The 23464-nt window shown below is 37.8% G+C and overlaps 4 protein-coding genes across 4 annotated transcripts; 2 read left to right on the top strand and 2 right to left on the bottom strand.

Moving 5' to 3' along the window:
- Positions 1 to 2437: 2437 nt before the first annotated feature.
- Positions 2438 to 5431, top strand: LOC104595432 (rop guanine nucleotide exchange factor 9-like). The gene is made up of 7 exons (XM_088897167.1): positions 2438 to 2984; positions 3082 to 3198; positions 3695 to 3849; positions 3947 to 4021; positions 4134 to 4403; positions 4483 to 4803; positions 4888 to 5431. The coding sequence occupies exons 1-7, from the start codon at positions 2714 to 2716 to the stop codon at positions 5173 to 5175; spliced, it is 1497 nt and encodes a 498-aa protein (XP_088753293.1). The 5' UTR covers positions 2438 to 2713; the 3' UTR covers positions 5176 to 5431.
- LOC104595173 (photosystem I reaction center subunit VI, chloroplastic-like) lies at positions 5421 to 6831 on the bottom strand. Its single transcript, XM_010255783.3, has 3 exons — positions 6626 to 6831; positions 6386 to 6512; positions 5421 to 5780 (listed from the first exon to the last, which is right to left on the bottom strand). Exons 1-3 carry the CDS (start codon positions 6751 to 6753, stop codon positions 5601 to 5603), a joined length of 435 nt encoding a protein of 144 aa, XP_010254085.1. The 5' UTR covers positions 6754 to 6831; the 3' UTR covers positions 5421 to 5600.
- A 5101-nt stretch (positions 6832 to 11932) lies between these two features.
- RPS17 (ribosomal protein S17) lies at positions 11933 to 12784 on the top strand. Its single transcript, XM_010255782.3, has one exon. The coding sequence runs from the start codon at positions 12065 to 12067 to the stop codon at positions 12536 to 12538; it is 474 nt and encodes a 157-aa protein (XP_010254084.1). The 5' UTR covers positions 11933 to 12064; the 3' UTR covers positions 12539 to 12784.
- Positions 12785 to 15410: 2626 nt separating this feature from the next.
- On the bottom strand, positions 15411 to 22996 carry LOC104595171 (aspartate aminotransferase, cytoplasmic-like). The gene is made up of 11 exons (XM_010255781.3): positions 22506 to 22996; positions 21335 to 21406; positions 21137 to 21198; positions 20974 to 21057; positions 19930 to 20029; positions 19720 to 19840; positions 19307 to 19470; positions 17321 to 17458; positions 17049 to 17170; positions 16400 to 16494; positions 15411 to 15759 (listed from the first exon to the last, which is right to left on the bottom strand). Exons 1-11 carry the CDS (start codon positions 22725 to 22727, stop codon positions 15554 to 15556), a joined length of 1386 nt encoding a protein of 461 aa, XP_010254083.1. The 5' UTR covers positions 22728 to 22996; the 3' UTR covers positions 15411 to 15553.
- Positions 22997 to 23464: the final 468 nt, after the last annotated feature.

Genomic DNA, 23464 nt, shown 5'->3' with positions numbered 1-23464 from the left:
ATATTCGAATATACTTGATCACGAAAGATGCGGTTGTCCACCTGTTTCGATTTGTTTTTTCAACAGTGTTTCCAATATGACCAAGGAGGTTTAGAATTAGAATGCAAATTAAGACGGAAAAGTTTCAATCTGGTATTTTTTACGTCATGTCTCAATATCTTCAAATGCGTCGGAATCCTCAAAAAACTCCATGAAAGTCAGAATCTTCAAAAACTTCTTGCGTTTTGCAGTTTCAAATTTTCTGTAAAACTGAGCTTCTTACCGCTTCAAGCGTTTCTCAAAGTTAGTCAGTGCTCTCTGTAACCAATAATATATCATATCCTGCTTAATAAATTCATTATTTCTCTTGTATTCGTGCCTTGAATTCTAGTTGCAACTTGCAACTGTGAACTGACCCATTCAAGTTGAGAAAAATAAAAAAAACAAAATTTCATAGCAGTTTGTAGTGGAAGTAGAGCTACCCCACGGTAAGGATTCGTAGTGCTAGTGCTGATAATATTTGATATAACACGTGAACATGACTCAAATACGACACAAAGTTAGTACATTTTGTAGCAGGGACTCGTTGGATTTACAAGTTCTTTCATAACATGCATTTATTGTGGGTTGATCCGGTTAGGGCTTTTTAACTCTGGTTAGGGTTTCCTCATAACACAACGCTCAAATACAACTCAAACATGATATGAAGTTAGTGGATTTGTGTTTACTTTAATTGTATTCGTATCAAAATTGTTTCTACTTGTTTAACACGGTTAATAAATGTGTCAATTTCAAATTGACCCATTTAACTTGAAAATGGTGTGTTTATGACATGGAAGTTTCAAGTATTAGATCATATATGCATATTTAGATGAATAGTTGAATATTATTATGGTAGACATGAAGTTTATGAATTTATTTAAATAATAAATTATTGGATGTTTATTTTATTATTCAAATCTATTTATTGTTTCATTTAATTAGGTTAATCGTGTAAATTTTGTGTTAGTTCGGATTATACATGTCATTTAGTATATAATTAAATAAGTTAAATGTGTTAATTCAGATTACACGCGTCTAGACATGTTCATGGGCCAGGTAGCCTGACAGTCTGGCCCAGCCCAATCCGTTCTAAGTCGGGCTTGGACATGAATTAGGCCCATAGCCTCAAGCTCAGGCCCAACTTTTTTTCAGGTGGGGCTTGGGCTTTCTCAAAAAAAGCCCAACTCGATCCTGACTTGATAATATATTATATAGTAAAAAATAAATTTATATAATAAAACGTATATATATATATATATATATATATATATATATATATATATATAATATTTTGTTTTTTTTGTTCATCACCTTGTTTTTCAAGTCATAGTGAGATCTTTTGTTATTTTTGGGTTGTAAGGTCTTTTAATATAAATAAATTAGTTTTTCATTAAGTAAAAAATATTTTTTTTTTCAATTTTTTAACGGGACCCAAACTTGGGCCTAACTATATTCTGTTAATATAGAGACAAAGCCCAGCCCAAACCCAATCCGTGAACAAAATCTACATGGGTCGAATCATGTTACACATGTAATAAATAAACAGTATTTGTATTTGAAAATTTGACATGCCATGAGAATACGAATTACCACCTCTACCACAAGAAATCTTGTCTTTTGAGAGTCAAGAAAAGATAGGTAGATGTGTGTGATCCATTAATTAAACTAGTGTATTTTGGTGAGGAAGGCTATATACAATTATACACTATGACTGTAATCCCTATTGTTCTATAGTGGATTTATTCTCCTTTTAACACCCATAGACAAAGGCTACAAGCCGATCATGTAAATTTTGTATGCATTCTTGATCTACTCTGTTTTGCGTTTTCTTCTGTTTTTTCTCCATTTACCAATCAATTTCAGGCCTTAGTTTCATTCTTCCTTAACATTTTCTTTCTTATTTTCTTCCTTTTCGTATTACATACTCAAGAACTCATTGAGTAGATTTGTGCTTGAAAAGTTGATGCCATAAAACATATAGCTTATACTTTTTTTCCCCAACCTTCATTCTAAAATAAGAGAGAAATGGAAAGTTGTGGGAAGTATTTAAAAAATTCACAAATTTTATTAAGAACTTTTCCTAAACTTTGATTCTCTCTTATTTTCTATCAAACCAAATATAGCCTTCTAAATCTAGCTAGCTCTCTTTCATTTCTCCTTTTTGATCTCTTAACCATGTTTGTATGCATTGTCACCAATTTCTATCAGAGAGAGAGAGAGAGGTGGTTTTTCTTCCCGAGCTTTTTGCAGGCTTTGACCCTTGAAACCAAAGCTCAACCATCCAATCCTCCGAACCATTAAAACAAACCATTGTCTATTCTCCGACCACCTCACGTTTTCTTTGTCAAACAAGCACCCCACGTTCCATTGACACGTAAAACAGAAATCAAGATAAACCCCTTGAAACTGTACCTCCACATCTGTATCTAATTTTCATCAAATCAAGGAAAAAGGAAAAGAAACGAGTCTCCCAACCAGTGTTTTCAAATCTAGCTTCTCGTTTGGGAGATGGGTTTCTCTTCCTCTGCACTTCTCTCGTAATATCACCAATTAATTAAAATAAGAACTCTCTCCCACAAGTTGTGTAGGCTCTCTTTCAATCTCTGTTATACAGTGTACCTTCTTCATGTGAACATCGTTTAAGTTCTCCAGTTGATTGTCCATTCCCTGTAACTTTTCTCGAATACACACAATGGTCCGAGAAGGTGAAGATCACGTCTTCAGAAAGTCAAAGTCATTCCACCTGAGAGGTATGATGCATGACATTGCATCAGCTGCTGGATGTCATGCGCATGGCTTGATACATGAACATCATACCCAGCAGGATGGAGAGACCCAGGGATCAAGATCTTCAGACCAACCACCGGAAAATCAACAGAATGGTGTGTCACCCAACCGCTCTGAGAATGGAAAGGACGGAGGTGCAAGCAATGGCTCCCATGGCAAGGACAAACCGCATTCAGGTGACTTGCAGTTCTGTTTTGTTTTTTTCATCTTGTCTGTATTGTTCTGGGTAATGGAATCTTACATCCCATTTTGAACAAATTATGCAAAATTCAGATATGGACTTGATGAAAGAAAGGTTTGCCAAGCTGCTATTGGGTGAAGATATGTCTGGAGGAGGGAAGGGTGTTTCATCAGCTCTGGCTTTGTCAAATGCCATTACCAACCTTGCAGGTTCATTTGTTTTTGCTTTTTTCTAATCAATCCTGTGATTTATTTATTTCCCAGGGAATGCACAATATATTATGAACTTGATTTTATTAAAGAAAAAAAGAAAACAGATAAGCTGATGACTCATTGGTTTCTTCATGATGATGACATCCTCGTACATTTTGTACAACGTCTCAACACCTCATCATCATCTAAGCCTTCCCAAATCCCAACTATATGGAATTTGCTACATGAATCCTGTTTCGCCATTCCATTCATTTCAGTGCTATATAGCATTCCAACACCTATTTTCAAAATTGTCTAGAAAACCCATGTTCTTATCGATTGTTCGAGACTGTTATGTAATATCATATATTCTTACAATTTTGGGATTTTCTGCACTTATGTGTTATGGAAATAGGAAGGATCATGGTATTATATAGTGAAATGGACCCAATTATGATAATTCTAACTACTTGCTATTCTCTTTTTCTTCCTTTTTCCTCCTAATTTAATGCAGCTTCTGTCTTTGGGGAGCAATGGCGATTGGAACCCATGTCACCTGAGAGGAAAGCAAGGTGGAGAAAGGAAATCGATTGGTTGTTGTCTGTAACTGATCACATTGTGGAATTTGTTCCTTCCCAACAGAAAGCCAAGGATGGAACAAGCATGGAGGTTACCTCTCTCTCTCTCTCTCTCTCTCTCTCTTTCCTCCCCCTAATGTCAAAGTTGGATTTAAATTCATCCATCTTACCTTTTCTTGTACAAATAGATAATGGTAACACATCAGCGAACTGATCTACGCATGAACATTCCTGCTTTGCGCAAGCTTGATGCCATGCTTATTGTAAGGACTTGAATTTGTTTCTTGTTTTTCGTTTGGATCTATAGGGGAAGACTGTTTCCTATGGGTTACCCTGGCTTTTGTTTTCAATTTGCAATGGGTTTATGATAAACAGGGGCATTTAGATAACTTCAAAGAAAAGCAAGAGTTCTGGTATGTGTCCAGAGATGCTGCTGATTCTGAGAAAGGTGTGAGGGCTCACGATGAGAAATGGTGGCTACCCACTGTCAAGGTTCCTCCGAATGGGCTCTCTGATGGAGCAAGAAAATGGATGCACTTTCAGAAGGATTCTGTGAACCAAGTATTAAAAGCAGCCATGGCCATAAATGCTCAAGTACTAGCAGAAATGGACATCCCCGAGAACTATATCGAATCCCTACCCAAGGTAAAACAATAAAAAATGTCATTTTTTTCCTGCAGAACTCTGCCTTAATTGATTCTTTTCCCTCTTTCTTTTTTGTTAGAATGGGAGAGCAAGCCTTGGAGATTCAATCTATCGAAGTATTACAGTTGAATTCTTTGATCCAGAGCAATTCCTCTCAACTATGGACCTTTCAACAGAGCACAAGATTCTCGACCTCAAAAATAGGATTGAGGCATCAATTATAATTTGGAAGAGGAAGATGATCAACAAAGATGGGAAATCTTCTTGGAGTTCAGCAGTGAGCTTGGAGAAAAGAGAGCTCTTTGAAGAGAGGGCAGAAAGTGTCCTAATCCTTATTAAGCAGAGATTTCCGGGTATTCCTCAATCCGCACTTGACATAAGCAAGATTCAGTACAACCGGGTATGGATAGAAATATTATGACTATATTGTTTTTTTTTTTTATGCCTCACTTACTTGATACCAGCTTTTTTTTTTGAGCTACAGGATGTAGGGCAGGCAGTCCTAGAGAGCTATTCAAGGGTACTTGAAAGCTTGGCCTATACAGTCCTGTCCCGGATTGATGATGTCCTCTATGCGGACTCATTGATTCAGAATCCATCACTCACAGATTCAGAGAGAAAACTATCAATAGAATCAATGGGTGAAGAGATGGAGAAGAATGCTACAGAGACACACGGTGCAATGACACTATCAGATTTCATGGGCTGGAATTTTGATCAAGGAGACAATGAACAAAGGAGGGAATCTGCAGATCAAGACGATAGTACGTAGAGTATATGTGAGAAAGAGATAAACACTTATGCTCGGAAAGGAGCAATTGGAACTGGTTTGCTTCCAATTGTAGTTAGGGAAGTGTGACATGCATTCTTCTGTATTTCTATGGCTTTAATTGTCTTTGTACATTTGTAGCTACTGATGACTGATGTATATTCGTTGCATCACTAGTTCCATAACCCTCTATCTACATATTTCTAGCTGGTAAAGATAAATGAACAGGTCTCAGCACCAGAAAACTATGATTCAAGAATTTTCAAGCCCCTTTTTCTTCCCACCTAATAACAATAGTATCACTGATTCTGAAATAACAAGCACTGATCTTGGTCTTAAGAATGCTTGAGCATACTTACATTTTGAATAAAAAAAGATAGACAACAACAAAATGAAGAGAACTGAAGGATGTGGAGCCACTAAATAATTTAGATTTTGCCACGCGGACCAAGCTTAGGTGGTAGTTGTGGTCCCTTCTTGATGGGTAAGATGTCCCCTGAAGCCGTAGAGCTGAGGTAGGCAAGGAGAGATCCACCTCCCAAAATCAAAAACTTGAGCAACAATCCTCTCTTGGTGAAAGGAGCTGCAAATGTCTCAAAGAACTTGCTCTGCATTTCCATAAGAAAGGGTTTATCAAAGATATGTTTAAGAAACAATGCATCATAGTTAGAAATGCACTGTCATGTTTAGGCATCTGCAACCATAACATAAGCAGACGTAATGACCATCAGATGGATAGAACCATGAACTTGGCACAACTAATGGGTCCAATTACATCCCCATGTGTTGCTCTTCTATGTGAGGAATCCCCTCTCAATCAAATTCCAAAGGAATTCAAACAAACAAACAAACCCTTGATCTTCTCCTCTAATGCAAATGGCCTAAAATAGTAATTTTTTTCCAAGTGATTTGAGCACCCATGTTTTGATAGTCCAAATACATCCCCATGTGTTGCTCTTCTATGTAAGTGAGGAATCCCTCTCAATCAAATTCCGAAGGAATTCAAACAAACAAACCCTTGATCTTCTCTAATGCAAAAGGCCTAAAACAGTAGTTTTTTTTTTTTCAAGTGATTTGAGTACCCATGTTTTGATAATGGGATGTGCCCAAATCAGTTCCATCCTATTATAACTGTAATTAACGGTCAAAATTACCCGACATAACGGTAAACTATACGCTAGTGACTGAGGGAGGAGGTGCGCAAAAAGCAAACCTGAAGAGGATTGTAGGGTGAAGGAGCGTCGGAGCCGTACAAGTCCCACTGGCCGGTGGTGTTGCCCAAATCCTCCAGGTCGAAGTAGACACTTTTGTCGCCGTACTTCGCCACCACTGCGCCGGACCTGTTTCAAAGTAGAACATGCATACAACAGCAACGCTCAACGTTTAACTAATAACCAGTGTTTGGAACCCAAACGACTAATGCTTGGCGAGTTGGGTTTTGTTTGTTTGTTACCTAATGCTTGTCCGTGCCAGACTCCGGCGACATGGCCTGACTGAAAGCTTGGTCCCTGTGAGGGAGCTCCCTCCGAGGCCCTTAACAGAGACTGGTTGTACGGCGGCCAAGGTTGCCAGAGACGCCATTGTCTTTGCCTTTGCTGCTCCTCAACTGAGACTCTGAGAGAGTTCCTCCGTTTCCTTCTTTAGCATGGTATGCGAGATTTTCACAAATATTCAGGGTTGATCTTTTGCCTGGATTTGAGCTTGCCACGTGGAGAACCGGGTCATTTTCAGGGATGGATGGAACCCCATTTCAGTGGTTCAACGTGGGCTGTAGCTGGATAACCTTATCCTTTTCCTGATCTCATGATCTCATATTTCTTTTCTAGCTTATCTGGCCTTATGGCTATTAAAACTCTCCCTTTGTTGAGAGAGATTGTGCTACTGTTTTCTGATTTTGCCATTTCTTATTATTTGTTCAAAGGGAATTGATAGAAATCCAATGGCTCTGATCTTCAAATTCGGATATTTTTTATCTTTGAAACTAATTTATAGGCCATGCTTATGTTCGATAGTTAGTAACTTAGGTCATAGTATGCATTATAAGAAAATAATATGGGAAAATTTTTTATAGGTATCCTATACTTTAGGTCGAGTGTCAATTTAGTATTCCAACTTTAAAACTCAACAATTTAATACTTAAACTTTTATTTTGTGACAATGTAATATCTAGACTTTCATTTTGCGACAATCTAATACCTATCTTAATAAACCGTCAGTTATGTATATTATGTCAACTTGCTGCTATTTAAGACTTTTAAAAATGTTAAAATTACCTTGAATACTATTCATTATCTTCTTTTTCAAGAAAATGAAACGGAACACAAAGACACCATTCATCATTTTTTTTTCAAGAAAATGAAAATCAGGTTCTGGAAACCCAAATCTCTTTCATCCACCACCAGTCAGAAATTCTTCGCCACACCGAAGAATGCTTGCAGCAATGGCTCCGGCCATGCCTGGTTCCACCCCAACATTGCCACCGAAGATCAGGCTTGCATTATTTGATTTCATCTTACCCAGAGAGTGAGTATGGAACGTCTTATCATCAGTTCCATCCTGACCTTCTGTAGCTGCTCGTTTGCTGCTGTCAGGGACATCCAAGCCTCATAGCATTCATCTGTCTTTCGCTCACACTGTGTAGTCAGCTCTGGAATTTTCTTCTCATGCTTGGTAGTGGATTTCATTTGCATGACTTTATTCTGCAAAGTCTAGCAATAATGAAATGAATGAACAACAATCGGGTCCTGTCACAGTCACTCCAGCCGAACCGCCGTTGCTACTCCTAGCAACGACGACATTCTTTTCTTTACTCATTTCTCTCCCCTCACTTTCTTCTTCTTCTCTCTCCTGCGTTGCCCCCAATCGCCTCCCAGACACCGTTTCCCCCCTACTGCCGCTACTGCTGCTTTGAACCACGAGTCTTTGGCTCACGACATCATCGGGTGCAAACAAGCTGTGCCGCCATGGCTGCACTGAGGCATGTCGCAGCGTTGGCAATTGCTGTGGTTCTGCACTGAGGCTCACGACATCATTTTCAAACACTGTTCATCTTCTTCACAGAGAAGCAGAGCAGCGGCAGATTTGAACCAGTTCTGCATTCCTAACTTCTATTCGCTGCTGCAACTTCCGGTGACAGATCTGAACCCGTGGTGGTTTCTTGGTCGTTTCTTCTACCTCTCTCTTTCTCTCCCACTTCAGGTTGCTGCTGCAACTTCTGGTGACAGATCTGAACCGGTGGTGGTTTCTCCGTCGTTTCTTCTACCTCTCTCTTTCTCTCCCACTTCAGGTGGCTAAGACTTAATACCGGGCTCTCTTTGCCCCTTCATACGATAAAATCCCAAGTTGCAGCATCGAACTCCGGTCAACATTCAATATTATGATTCATTTCCAGTACCGAGGAGTTTACACAGGAGTAAGTTGGTAGTTTATATTTGAAGGTATTTTTGTCTTTTTGCATGCCACTTAATGGTTGATTAATGTTGGGTTTTAGATTGTGGATTAATTTGGATACTAGATTGTCATGTTTTAAAGTTGGAGTACTAAATTGGCACTCAATCTAAAGTATAGGTACCTCTTGGAAATTTTCCCAAATAATATTAACAAAAGATTATGACATCTGCATATCTTTTATATGATAGTCGGGCCCACTATTAAGAGTCCGTTTGGGAGGGCATTAGGGTTGATTGAGCTGTTTCTGAATAATCTTATTGGAAATTGATTTCTTAGCTCACTTAAGTTTAATTATTTTTGACTTTTTGGCTTTATTACCAAATACAGTTTCATGGCTTTCCATATAAGGACTATTTTACAACGCCAAAAAATACTATGTGAAAAAGCTCTTCTAAATTATTAGGTAGTCTATTTTAAGGATAAAATAGTAAAATCAGAAAATTTAAGATGTTAAAGGTTTGGTCCAACACAAATAAGTTTATCTATTTAGAGCCTCTAAAAAGTAGAAAAATATTTATGCCTTTTTTTTTTCAGATTTCAGACACACTTGTAATATCTTTTTAACTTTTCAGACTTCAGATTTCAAATTTATCAAAGGCCACTTGAATATCCAACTGACCAATCCTGAGTGTTGTTTTGTGACTCCTACTTTGGGTTCACATTTGCACCCCACAGAATGCATTCCATATGAATATCTTAACTTACATCGGGAACATTTCCTGTACTTGTCATTGAAAGAATCCAATACACAGTTGGGATGCCAATGTGATCTCTCCTACTTTAGTGCAGTAGCTCTTGAGTTCCACCCGATACAAGGTGTTGAAAAAACTTGGGAGTATCAGGTATTTGCTAAATGATGAGCAGTAGTCTCCTAAACCGCGTTCGGGAGTCAAATTAATTAGACTTGGTGATGAGGCCAGTTTGGTCCAGTTGGTAAGACTAACTTCAAGTTATATGACATGATCCGATTTATCCAGTCTCATTTGTGTTTGTCCATCAACTCTTTTTTTTTTTTTTTATTAAATTCCAACTATTTTGCCCGTGACATAGTCAAAGAGTGCATAATATAAGGTTCTGTTTGGCATCAAAGTGTTTCATAGCACATGCTATGTATATTTGCAAGTAATTATTATTTGTATATGATATATGGTATTTGAAGTCAACTTTTATGGCTTGCACTTAAACCAAAATAAGTATCCCTTTATATTTGTATAGATATAGATGATAGTTTTTGAATCACAACTATTTTCTTGTATGGAAGTCCATTAAAGGCACTACACATTTATCACTTTTTTTTTATTTTTTTCATTTAGTATGTATTTGGTTATGTTTATGTTTTTTCATTTAACATTTGTACTTTATTTGTTTGCAAAATCGAGAAAGGTAATAATTACAACCATTTATAACAATTAAGTGCCACTAGACTCCACATCAGCGTAACAGTGGAAAAACGCCTAACTATTTGTGGAAGCTTTAAAAATTAACTTCCCCAAACGGTAGACATGCACAAAAATCGAAATCCACTTTTGCCATTCTCGATGCATATGAAAGAACAAGAGAGAGGAACTGCTGAAGTAATGCCTATTTAACAGCATTTATTGAATAAACGCCCATGAAACCAAACACCCAATTACTATCAATTGGTTTGTTGTTCTGGATCATTTCTAGCCATGAGCAGTGCTTATTATTCTATGTTGCAATGTTTTGAAGCCTTTAAGCGTTAGATAAGTGTTACTTTTAAAAACCTTTTTAAGCCCAAAGCTGAGTCTTGTACAGCGTTTCTTTCTTCTTTCTAGATCAAGAGGTGCTATACAAGACGGGGTAGCATTACGACCTTCCATGGCATAGCGACGTATCTGATTAAATTATACCATTAAGTAAGCTCCACAATGCATTAAAACATATAGCCTTAACGGAGGGGTGTCAATAGGAGTGCAACTCGGGCGGTCTGAGCTGGCTGGGTTTTAACTCAATACAGGCCCAATCCTAATAATTGGGCTTTAGCCTAAGCCAAAGGTCAACGCTGAACTATTCAGCCTGAACCCAACCCCATGCTAAAATTTAATGTATTTGGGTTGGGCTTGGACCCAGTTCGGGTTCAGGTTGGTTTGGATATAATAGTTGATATTCATGCGTGTACATGTAAGCATGTATATGTAAATATGTATGTATGTATATATATATATACATGTATATCATCAGGCTGACTTCGAGTTATGATAAGTTTAGGCTGGGTTTAGGCTTCCTAAGGAATAGCCCCAAGCACAATCCAAAAAATTTAAAAGCCGAAACTTTTGGGCACAGGCCCAGCCTGAAGACCAAAACTTTAAGCCTAGCTCATATAAAATTGGGGGCTGGATCGGTTTGAATTTGAGTTGGGCCTGTCCAAGTTGCACCCTTAAGTGTCAATGGACCAGTTATCAAAATCAATTTAGATAGATTGGACGGACCAATAAAACATATTGAATTAGACAATTAATGGTCCAAAGTTTTATTGGATTGGATTGGACCTGGTCCATCTGTAATGGATTTATATTGGATTGAACCGATATCTAATCCATTGATAAAAGATAAGAATACAGGTGTCGATGGACCAAGTTTGGGTTGGAATTAATTTAAATTAAAACTAATTTGAATAAATTGGGTGGTCTAGACATTGAATTGGATCGGTCCAAAGTATTTCATATGATTGGATTGGACCTATAATGGACTTATATTAGACTCGATTTGATTGAACCAAATCCAATCCAATTGACACTCCTACTTAATCGGTTTTCTGGATAAGGAAATTTGTGAACCAGTTCATTTATTCATGGATAAATTATAGATGGGTACCTAAACTTTTAATTGCAACACTTGATTATCCTGAACTCTAAAAAATAAACACTTAGATCCATCCGTTAGTATTCCATCAATTAAACATTACATAATGTTAAAAATACATTTTTTTTTTGCGGACTTTTAAGATTATTTTGTGGAATAAAATCATCACCAAAGAATGTTGTCGTAAAAAATATGTTATTTGTTATCCATGTGAAAACGTCATTGTGGGAAACGTTTAATTACCTAAAAGTGATCTCAAACATATATGAAAAAAGTATTTTTGATATTATGTAATGTTTAATTGACGAAATAATAACGAATGGACCCAAATCTCTATTTTTAAAAATTCATAGTACCCAAGTATTTGAAAGTTCAGCGTAGCTATCTGTCACCACCCCAAATTACAGGGCACTTATTATAATTTACCCTTTATTACTGAATGACATGATATAGGACGAGTTAAGCCCATTTCATACCCACCCGAACAAGGAACCGGTACAGTACAAATCAGCGAGGCTCCCTCTCACTGCTCGATATTGATATGTAGAACACCCCACCTCATCCAGAGAAAGGATAAGAGAAAAAGAGGAGCATCTCCTTTCCTCCCTCTCGAAGCACAATGTTGTTAACTTCTCCCTCTTCGCTTCTTCAGCTCCCTCCATTAAAATCTCTCAAGATCAGCTCTCCATTCCTTTATGGGTCCACCCCAGTTCGTCTATTGAACAAACCCTCTTCGTCCCTCTCACCATCAAATCCATCTCCGCCTTCTTTTCTCCCTCCAATTCGAGCCATGAAATCGCTTCAAGGGAGGGTTGTTTGTGCCACCAACGACAAGACAGTTGCAGTCGAGGTGGTGCGTCTAGCGCCACACCCGAAGTACAAGAGGAGGGTCAGGAAGAAGAAGAAGTTTCAGGCTCATGACCCAGAGAACCGGTTCAAGGTTGGTGACTTTGTGCAGCTCGAGAAGAGCAAACCCATCAGCAAGACTAAGGCTTTCATCGCTATCCCGGTCACTGCAAAGAACGCTCCCAAGTCTACCGAGGCCTTGCCGCAAGAGCTCGGCATCCCGTTGGAGTCTGAAAAGTCTGAGTGAGGATGATTGAAATTCGTCCATCATGATCTCAAATGTAATGAACTGTTTTCCTCTTTTTCGTTTTAATCACTCCATGCTTTAGTCTAGCTTATTTGGCTGTTCTTTTTTTATGGGGGGTTCTGGTTGGTGATAGGTGCTGCAATTTAGACTGAGTTTATGTTCCGTTTGGTTTAGTTGTTATATGAATTTGATATCTGTTCATTATGGAAAAGAGAATCGAATCAGCCATTGAATGGGCCTGCTTTACTTGTTCTGTCCATAGGCCGTATGTTGATTATTGCAAAGATAATCAAATTGTTTTGAGTTTGGCTGCATTAACAAGATTATCAGGACTGGATCCTTTTTGATGACCTTGAGGTAGTTTTCAACCATTGAAGGAGCTTGACATAGAGTCAACAATCAGATTTGTGTATACCTGTGTGTAGCAACTCCAAATTTATGTCATTGATTTTGTGGGAATTAAAAATGAGAACTTTCCATGGCTTCTGGATTGCATAAAGTTTCTCTGGTAATTGCAGAGTTGCATATTTCTTTATTTATTTATTTATTTTTGAGATTGTTTAGCTGCATGAAGAGAAGAAGGGCTTCAGTGCATGTATTCCCAAGTAATTTTAGGATGGAATGCTGGGTTCTATATTTTAAGTCTAGGCTCTTCTTGTGAGTTGTGATTTCTTCTCAGATTTGTATTACCAGACTGATGGAAATCCTTGAATGGTCAATGGTATGGGATATGCTCAAGATAATTAGAACGGTCAATGGTATGGGAAAAACTGCATTGATGTAAGAAAGCAAATACCTCCCCTCCCACAAAACTTTGCTTTCTGCCCTTTTTACATGCAAAAGTGCAACAAACACAGACATGGTGGAAAACGATGACACTCACAGTTAGTGTACATTGTGAGCACCTGCTCTATTCTTCTGATTTGATGGCTGTCATGCATTGTAATACTTGATGTCTATATATTTTTCGTAAGTGATATTGTACTAAGTGGATTCAGCTAGGTTTCAAAAAATTTCTGTGAATTTCTTGAAATGTTCTCTCTGCTCAATTGAATTGTAAAAGGAACAACTGACTGAGTTGCCTGTAACACTCATATACCATTGACCTCATCTATTAGCAGAAAACATAAATCTTTTGTTTTATTTATTTTTTCCTTCAAATGACAATAAAACCAACAAACGAACCAGTGGTAATTTGTTAGATTTTTTTTTTTGTTCTTTTGACATATTCATTTCAGTTACCATTTGGACACTTCAAATTGAATTCATTTTATGTATCTTTTGCTTAAATCTAAGTTTTAACAGATGCAATCTAGATTTGAGGCTTAAAAGCATTCTTCTGAAGCTATTTTCAATCTCAAGCAAGAGCATACCTCGTAACCAAGGATCCATACCCTGTCCATTTTCATTGCTTATTGCTTTACACAAATGGGATGGGAATTTGAAATTTTCTATAGTTTAGGAAGCTCTATTTTTTTCAACCCTTATTGGTGTAAATAAATACATTAGGCATGAAGACTCCAGTTTCTACTTGCCAATTGCCTTCTTATAGTTCTGATATCATCCATATCAACAGATTATTCCACTCTATGATAATTCTAAGAACTCTTGTTGTTGCCAGGACCTCCCTTATTTTTTTTGATGGATCCAGGACCTCCCTTATTACTATTAGTTTCATCCATACCATGGCTTTCGAACCGCCGTTGACCCGGACAGTTGGACCATTCGGCCTGGGAACCGTCCAGGCAATCGGTTTTGTTTTACCCAAATCCAGTCCCTGGCCAAAAACCATTGAATCAGTCAATGACCCATTGATCTGGACGGTCAATCCATTGGCCCGGAAACCGGTGGCCAGAACGGTTCCATTTCCAGGTCATTTTTTTAAAATCATGATCAATACAAACAGGTTTATCCTCCCTGTTTAGTTATTTTAAGAAACAAATCTCAAACTCTTGAAATAACCGCTGAAACAACAGGAGTCAGGAGTAACATCTGTTCTAGTTCAGACTGTGCAGCAATGACAAGAAACTTGGCGCAGGTGGTGGGACTGCTTGGCTGCAAGCTGCAACTCAAAAAGCAGTTGGTGAGAATCACTTCCAATGTTTGGATACCCAGATTAAATGGGTATCAGAGAAATGAATTATTGGGATTTCCTAGACAAGGTGTCATGAACCGATTTTCATTATCACCAATCACCATCTTCATCACAACGTTTATAACAAGAACAATAAGATGAAATGCAGTGCATGATGAGAATCATCCCTGTCTTCCCATCTTAATTATGTTTTCTTATAAAAAAAGCAGGAAAACTTGTCTATACCCATAACCCTACAACCCCAAGTCTCCACTACAACGAACTAGATACCGTACCAATTGGGCCACTATCAGTTGGTTCGAATAAAAAAAAGAATAAAAAAAAGAAGAAAGATTTGACAGAGCAAGGAAGGTTCCACATTTTCTACATTCAAACAAACAGATCCGTTATATTAATTGGTTTTCTTTAAGAAAATTCGATTTTTTCATTATGTACTTAAAATCCAAAACGCAATGTGGCCTTTTCAGAAAATTTTCTGTTTTTCCTGGTTAAACTTCTTATCGAGTACGAATGCCACAGTAGTTCCATTGTAAAATTTTGTTTAGGCTCCATTTATTTGCAAAGCAATTCCATTTCCACTGGTACAGATACGGGAATTTGCACTTAAGTTGTTTACACTGGGACTTTCCATTTGTTTACAATGCAATTTCATTTGTACTAGTACAAATGCATGAAAATGCAAATTCTGCTTTCAGGTTTTATTTCACTTCATCTATAATAAAACTTCGTAGCTTCCTCAAACATCTACTTATCAATGACAATAAGTAAGACAAAATATACTATTGTAAATAATCTTCTCATTAAAACTGGTCCAAAAAAGAAAAACTTGAGCCAGAGTTTTACCAGCAACACCAGGCTGGGTAAACTTGTACAAGTTATGAGGAGATGATTATTACAACCCAAAAGGATCGAAAACACAGTTAGGCAACACGAGTAACAGCCGCATGAATAGCATCTGCAAGATGTGGAACTGTCCTGGAGCTTAGACCCGCCATGCTAATCCTCCCATCCGATGTCATGTAGATGTGGTACTCTTTAGTCATGGAAGCAACTTGCTCTGTATTCAGCCCCGTGAAAGTAAACATTCCAATCTGCTTGACAATGTGACTCCAGTCACCTGGTGTACCTGCAAATAAAGAAATGGTACTTTCAGACACAACCTAACTAGAAAACCTTTCTGGATGCAAATAGTGCTGTGTTTTTGTTGTGTTCTTGCAGAGTGGCATTCTAGAGTCCAGACAAAGAACCATGTCCAAACTTCAGAATGGTGACAAACATCTTGGCGTTCATGTGAGGTAGGAACATAAACATCAAAACATGGCTCATTATAACATGCAAGAAACATCGTCTTGTTATATTATTTTATCCCTTTAATGTTCCAGAACAACTTTTATCCCTTCCAGGAATGACCTCACAGAAAGGAAATACGGTTACTTCGCTGTCATAGATGGCTGGAAATGTGATAAGAAAGACGGTATAAATTCCATCTTTTTCAGTGGGCTCTAGTACGTATAATGGGTTGGGTGTTTCAATACTAAGGGCCAATCCAAAGGGGAAAATAGAAAATAGCAAGCTCATTTATTAAAAAAAAAAACGAAAATAGCAAGCTCAACACTAACATATACCAGTTACAGCACTGATGTCAATAAACACAAGTCCACGTTCAAAACTTACCACTTATACTGGTAACGTTAATAGATGGACTAACACCACAACAGAAAACAAGTAACTGATCCCCAAAAGGGGGAAAGCTCAAATTAGCTTACCTCTAGCACGTAAAGCGTCAAAAAGTTGCTGACGCATGCTAATAATCCGATCGGCCATGGCTTTCAACTCAATGGTCCATTCAGTATACATATCCCTGCAGGCAAAAGATATTTAAGGCACAGTTTAAGGTTGGGGTCCAAAAAAAAATTATATAACCAAACCCCAATAGAAAAAGGACCATTAACCAATGTTGGTCCTAGATATCCAAGACCTTGGGACTTGGGAGAGGTGAATTGGTGACCTCAACCATATATTTATGTACTTGCACTTCCCATAGTGAGGTAATGAATAAAATTGCATAAACCAAATTGCTGCTATTTGTAGAGAATATAGATTCCAGACTTCCTAATAAGAATACTAGCTTTTTTTCTTTAATTTCCTCTTTCTAAGAGATGGGGAAAAAAGAGGCAACTGGTATTATACAATAAAAAAGAAGATTATACCCAAGGGAATACACAAAGATGCAAAAGATATAAACAGGCAGCCAATCTCCCAAATGAAATTAACCAACCAGAGAACTGTCACCATATGGGGGAAAAACTCCTGGCCTCAGATCTGGCAATAGTATTTACTCTAAGTATACTTCAGTTGGTCTAGCTCATAAAAATGTATCAAATTAGTCTAATCAAATTGCATCATTTAAGCTACCTGTCTTTAAAGATGGTGGCCACAATGGATGCACCATGAATGGGTGGATTAGAGTACATGGGCCTGATCACAAGTTTCAACTGGCTCTCCACCCTGGTTGCAACATCTGCTGTCCTGCAGACCTGTAAAATGAAAATTTTGCACAACAACGAAGTTACATGAGAGCCATTGAGCCAGAGCGCATACAGTGCAGGTTAAGAAACTTAGTTTTTCTTTTCTAAAATTTTAAAATATAAATGGGTGCTTTCATGTTGGCTCTTTTAGTTTCTTACAATGCTTAGGGCACCAACACGCTCCCCATAGAGTCCCATGTTCTTTGCATAACTCTGAGCTGCAAGGCATTCACCACCATCTGCGACAAACATTCGAACGGATTGTGCATCTGTATCTAGGCTTCCACTTGCGAAACCCTATGTTGTCAATAAAATCCATTAGTTAAGTCCATTAACAATGGTACTTTTGTCTTTTCTAGTCACAACTTTCAAAACTTAACCACTATCCTTGTGCTATGTAAAAGCCTAGTTAATTTTGCATCTATAATTTCTTTGGGCTCAGAAAATCTCTGCTCTGTGTTGAGAACCTTGGAGCAAAATCGATTGAGATGGGAGATTTGGAAAAGTTTATATGATGTACCAATTAAATAAAAAAAAGAAAGGAATATAAATGGTCACAAAGGACATTTTGTAAGGGTTGCTAGGATGGGATGTTATGGCATGGAATGTTGCATCTCAAGATCTAAATTTGAATGTTTGCTGATCCAGAGTTAAGGACCTAGCCATCTCAGGCTAAGGCATTCAGATATTAGGCAAGATTTTTTGGCAATGCCACAAACAGCATTATCCTATTGAGAACAATAGGAAATAAATTTGCACTGATGCAAAACCATGGCAGTATAAATGAAGTAAATTAAGACAAGAAGCAGAATAAAGTAAAATCCAAAACAAACTTAAACAAGCATTTGCATTTTTTTACATTTGCACTCCCATGCATTTGTACTAGTGTAAATAAAATTGCACTGCAACCAAATTACCAAATACAGCCTTAGTGAAAGGATGCCACTATTATTTGTGAGGAAATCAACAGAAAGGTACTTTCTTAATAGGCTGGATGCATGAGACTGAGCTGGGGTTATTATTGGTTGGATTTGTATGGTATTTTCTTTTGGATTAATATCGTGTTTGTTGGTTAATGTGGGCTAGGTGCAATAGTTAAAACTTAGTTTAGTTCTTGTAGACCTTTTGTCTTTATTGGGTGATGTGAAGAACAACGAGAGCAGCTATTGTGTGGGCACTTTGGGAAGAGAGAAATAACAGGATTTTCCAAGGGCAAGAAAAAACAATGCTTCAAGTTATAAAAGGCATCACCATCAAGGTGATACATTGGCTGAAAACTATGGATCTCTTCAAGGATTTTTCTATAGATGACTTGCTTAGAGGCTGGAACATAGTAGCAGGCTCCTCCATCCCTCCTACTATTGTTAATGACGAGTGGACCCCACCCACACAGTTTTCTGTGAAACTGAACTTTGATGACAGCTCCAAGGGAAACCTTGGTCCTTCTGGAATTGGGGGTGTGTTTAGATATGGAAAGAAGAGAATTGGCCCTATTCTCTGGCTCTTTAGGGCTGAGTGGCTCACTAAGAGCAGAAGTAATAATGGCGCTCCTTCAGGGGCTCAGATTGGCTAAACAGTTGGGCTTCCAACCAAGGTTCAAAGTATCGACACGTATTGGCCCGTATCGGCCGACACGTATCGTTCCAGGACCCCTTCGATATGCCCCTATAGTGGGTGCATCGGGGGTCTGACTGGTTCAGGGTGTGGAGGAGGGCTGGATGCAAACAAGGAACTTGGGCGCTTGGCCCCTTAGACAGCATATAAGGGAAATAATGAATTTGACACGGGAGTTAGGATCACAATTTAACTGGGTTAGGAGAACAGCAAATGGATTGGCTAATGTTTTAGCAAAGCAAGGGGTTAATAGGGAGACTTTATTTTGGGCATGCTTATAATTTGATTATGTTATGAGGGGTCACCTTTTAGGAAGGTGGAAATTGTAATTTTATAATCTTAAACTTAATGAAAGTTACCGTTTCCTATCAAAAAAAGAGAATTTTTTTATTAAAGAATAAAGAAAAAACTGATTACAATGGGGATTTTCCCTCCTTTGGTACTCCTCATTCTGACTTCTCTTGTTTTGCTATAAATGTCATTAATAATAGGAAAAAAAGAACTACTGGACTTAGGCTTAGTCACAATTACCTGATAAGCACTATCAAAGAAGGGTAACAGCCCTTTTGATCTTACAAGCTGCCTGATATGCTCCCATTGTTCAGTTGTAGGATCAACACCAGTTGGGTTATGAGCACATGCATGAAGAAGCACTATTGCTCCTGATGGGGCAGAACCAAGGTCTTCAAGCAGGCCTGCAAGCAGTCAATAGTATAAGAAAACTCAAGCATACTACTATTCAAGGTAAAAACTGTAAAAAAAAAAGGTAAAAACTGTAAAATATTTCATTTAATCATAATTTCAAAATAAAAAAATGAATTATTCATCACAAGAAATGGATAGTCCATGCTAAGGAACTGTCAAAGGCAATCAAGTACAGTCCCAAACATAAGACCAGAAATAACAGTGTAATAGTATAAAGTCCAACAAAGAGAAATCCAAACCTTGGAAGTTCAATCCACGTGTGGCTGGATCATAATAACGATAAGACTTCACAGACAGCCCTGCCATGGTGAACACTTTGGGGTGGTTTCCCCATGTTGGCTGTGGAATATATATTGTACGCTGCAAGCAAGGTAGGCAGTTAAATTAAAGTATTCCTTCAAATAATCATCTTACAAAAGGAAACGGAGTGAAAAGGTTAAGCTCCTTACATTGTGATAATGTTTTACCAGAAATTCAGCTCCAACCCTCAGCGAGCCAGTTCCAGACAAGCACTGGACAGTTGCTATCCTATTTTCTTGAATAGCAGGGCTGTTTTCAAAGCAAGCAAACTATTACATTTAGCAAGAACCACAAGCATAAAGTACACAGAAATGTAATATTCGCTATATGGGAGAACAACTAAGGTACACAAGTATACTCAAGAAAATATAACTTTTTCTTGAAAAATTCTGAAGTATACATTTTTCCTTGTATGTCTTGCAACCACGAACCAGACATCTGGAATATTGTGGTTGGGGCCCACTTATTACTTACAGTTAGGGCGCACTGGCACCCATTTCAAATGTTACAATTTCCCATGTCTGGTATATGGTACATTTGTAAGGAATACAAGAGAACATTTATGTATGATTAAAATTGCTCCTTTTTATTATTCAAAGAAATAAGAGTTTTCTATGATCATCTAATACTTCATAGCCTCCCTTTTCTCCTTTTTACAAAAAGGCGCTTCTAGTTTTATCATTTTGAAGTTGTTCACTCCTTCAGTAATCCATAAGTTCAGTTTAGCAAGACAATTGCCAAAAAAAAAGGCTTTAAATTAAAGAAAGGGAGATCTAAGTTCAAAAGAAAAAAGAAAAAAAAAAAAACCCTGAAATCTTCAATTCTGTTATGGTAAATTCTAAATGTGCATAAATGTTGGGGATTCAATTTGCTTTAATTGTGAGTATTGTGTCTCAATGATGTTGCAAATATGTTGACTCTGTTATGAAGGCTACAGTTTTATGCCAAAATTACAAAGGACAACCATTTTATTTTGAGAGAAAAGAATCTAGCTTTCTTGATTTAACTAGTACCTTCAATTCACTGAAGAAAGCATATGAACAAATACAAATGACTGTAGAAGACACAATACAAAGTTCCACGGACCATATTCAACAGAATATAGGATTCATGCCAAATCTCTTGATAAGTTTTAACTTTTAACTGACATCTATAAAATCAACTTAGGAGTGTGTAGCATTTGTGGTTTGTACCTGTCAGTACCAAAAATGAGCTTAGCACTCAATTTATTGAAATCTGCCATTCCGGTAATGGGAAGATACTCTTTCACACGAGACCTGAACATTATGCAAATCAGAACTTAGTAAGTAATACGTACAAACTAAGAATAGAACAAATAATAATTTAACAGCTTACTGGTCATTTATTATCAACTGCTCCGCTCGTCTTACCACATTCAGAACAAGAGGTTTTCCTTCCTGTTATGAAAAATCAATCCAGCAAACTTTTACACAAGAAACAAGTAAAGAATGTGTGGTGAGCAAGTGCATTATGTGCCCATGCTTGCATATGAGTGCAATAACAGTTCAGAAATGTCAAATCAGAGAGACACACCTCTGTTCGATAAGCACCAACACCCAAATTCAACTTTACTGGGCTGGGATCCTTGTTATATGCAACAGTCACCTGTTTGGTTGAATTTACATCATAAATAATTAGCACTGATTAGAACAGTGGCGTCTTGGTTGTCAAAACAACAGTATAGAATATAATCAGAAATATAGCCTTCAATTTTGAAGCGAGTTACGGAGTTAGAAAAGAAACTTTGCAACTTTGCAACATCATATGCAAAGCAAGAAGACTTCTTTTTTTTTTTTTTCTTTTCTTTTCTTCATTTGGAAGTGCAAGCATGTTACTGGTCAGTTGTAGTTGAATAGGGGTTCTGATGTTAAATATAACACGCTTGCACACCTGAGATAAGTGCAATCCATCCTGCACTTACAGTTGCAACATTTTGTATGAACAGGAGGACCTTTAACAGTAATCAAGAAAGGCAGCAAGGTCACTCATAAAATACTTTTAGATTATATTCTTAAATTTTCCCACCTGAAAAGAATTGTATAACTTATCATCTGCAGCAATTTTTTTTAATTGTTATTTATGTGCCATGCAAAAGAAATAAAGTGGCAAAGAACCTCATGAGTACCTACAGTTTACTTCAGGCACACAATTAGAACATCCCTATCAATAACTATTGAGTTTTTACATAATACCTATAGAAGAACAAGGGAATGCCATCTTCTATTTCTTTCCCTGAAATATTACCAAATCTTAGATATACATGACTAAGTCATTATTAATCTAGTGTGATATTCCATTAGAAACGGAACATAGAATGCATAAACCAATGCTACTAAGTTCCTTTGAACATCACCGATAGATTAGAAAGTGGAGAACTATAAACGCCACAGAAAGAGACTAATTTATGTAATTTCTAATTATTGATCTCGATCAACTTCAGCGTAGAACCAACCAAGGATGATCTGAGAATTAAACACGTTATAAATGATCCACGATAAGAATCAGTCGATCACCGTTACATAATTCATCGAGGACCAGCTAATCTAATCAAACGCCAATTAGGACATCCAAAAACTCGGAAAAGACAAAGAAACCGTTTAAGAAAAATACTAGAAATTTAAAGTAAAACAGCAACGAAGAAAATAATCGAACGAAAAGCATCCAAAAGAATTAAAAAGAAAAAACGGCGGATCGAAGAGACTACCCCCAAGATGGGATCCTCGGGAGCTTGAACAATGTTAGCGAACACGGAATCGCCAGAGAAGGCCGCGGTTGCAGAGGGAGAGATGGCGGGATTAGGGTCTTGCGACTCCATGGAGGAAGCAGAGTGATCTCCGACACCGAGATGTCTGACCAGAGCACTTAACCTCCGATCAGTTGGTGAAGGTGAACCGTGGGCGCTGGATGGCGGGAACTGTGTGCGCATGTTAGTTATTATGCTTGTTTAAGATATAGAGTACGCTTATTGCAGAAACTCGGGCATTTTATAATGCGGAACGTAAGATGACGTGGCGAATGACGGAAGGTGTTACGTGACGTGACAACGTAGATGGGACTGTTGTCTGTTACGCGTGTGCGGCGATACGGCAAGTTAACCAAGAAGGAAAATCATGGACCCCACAGTTGCTACGACACTGTCACAGTCGTAGCGCAGAGCTAAAACAGAAAATCATGGCCTTCAAATATACTGCAACGACTCATCTAAGGCTTTGATTTACTTGTTTAAGCGCAGGGCTACGACACTGTCGTACCAAATGTGAGTTACCATGTGCGAGAAGATAGCGTGTTAATCCGTCGAGAATTGAGACGTGTGCAAATTGAAAACAAAGACGTCCCATAGGACCCACACTACCTTGTCCAGCTAGTCCCAGCTAGTCCAACTTGACAAGCATGACGATGGAGCGGAGGTCAAGGGCAAATCAGCTCCCCAGTAATCTTATGGGGGCTGATTGTCATCATGTCATCATGGATCGGGCCGGACTTGGCTTAACACATGTCCGAATGTAAGTGTAACGTGGGCTGGTACTGGCTTGATTCTGGCCTATAAATTTTGTCTGAAATGATTAAATATATATAATATTTTAAAGGGTTTAATTATGATGCTAGAAAGATATGATATCCAAAAAAAATTATAACCAATCAAGCGATATCATAAAAATGGGT

Source organism: Nelumbo nucifera, chromosome 2 (genome assembly GCF_055504915.1).
Source record: "Nelumbo nucifera cultivar China Antique chromosome 2, China Antique-T2T, whole genome shotgun sequence".
Taxonomy (NCBI): Eukaryota; Viridiplantae; Streptophyta; class Magnoliopsida; order Proteales; family Nelumbonaceae; genus Nelumbo; species Nelumbo nucifera.
The sequence above is the reverse complement of the archived record's forward strand: the minus strand, read 5'-3'. Positions and strand labels throughout refer to the sequence as shown.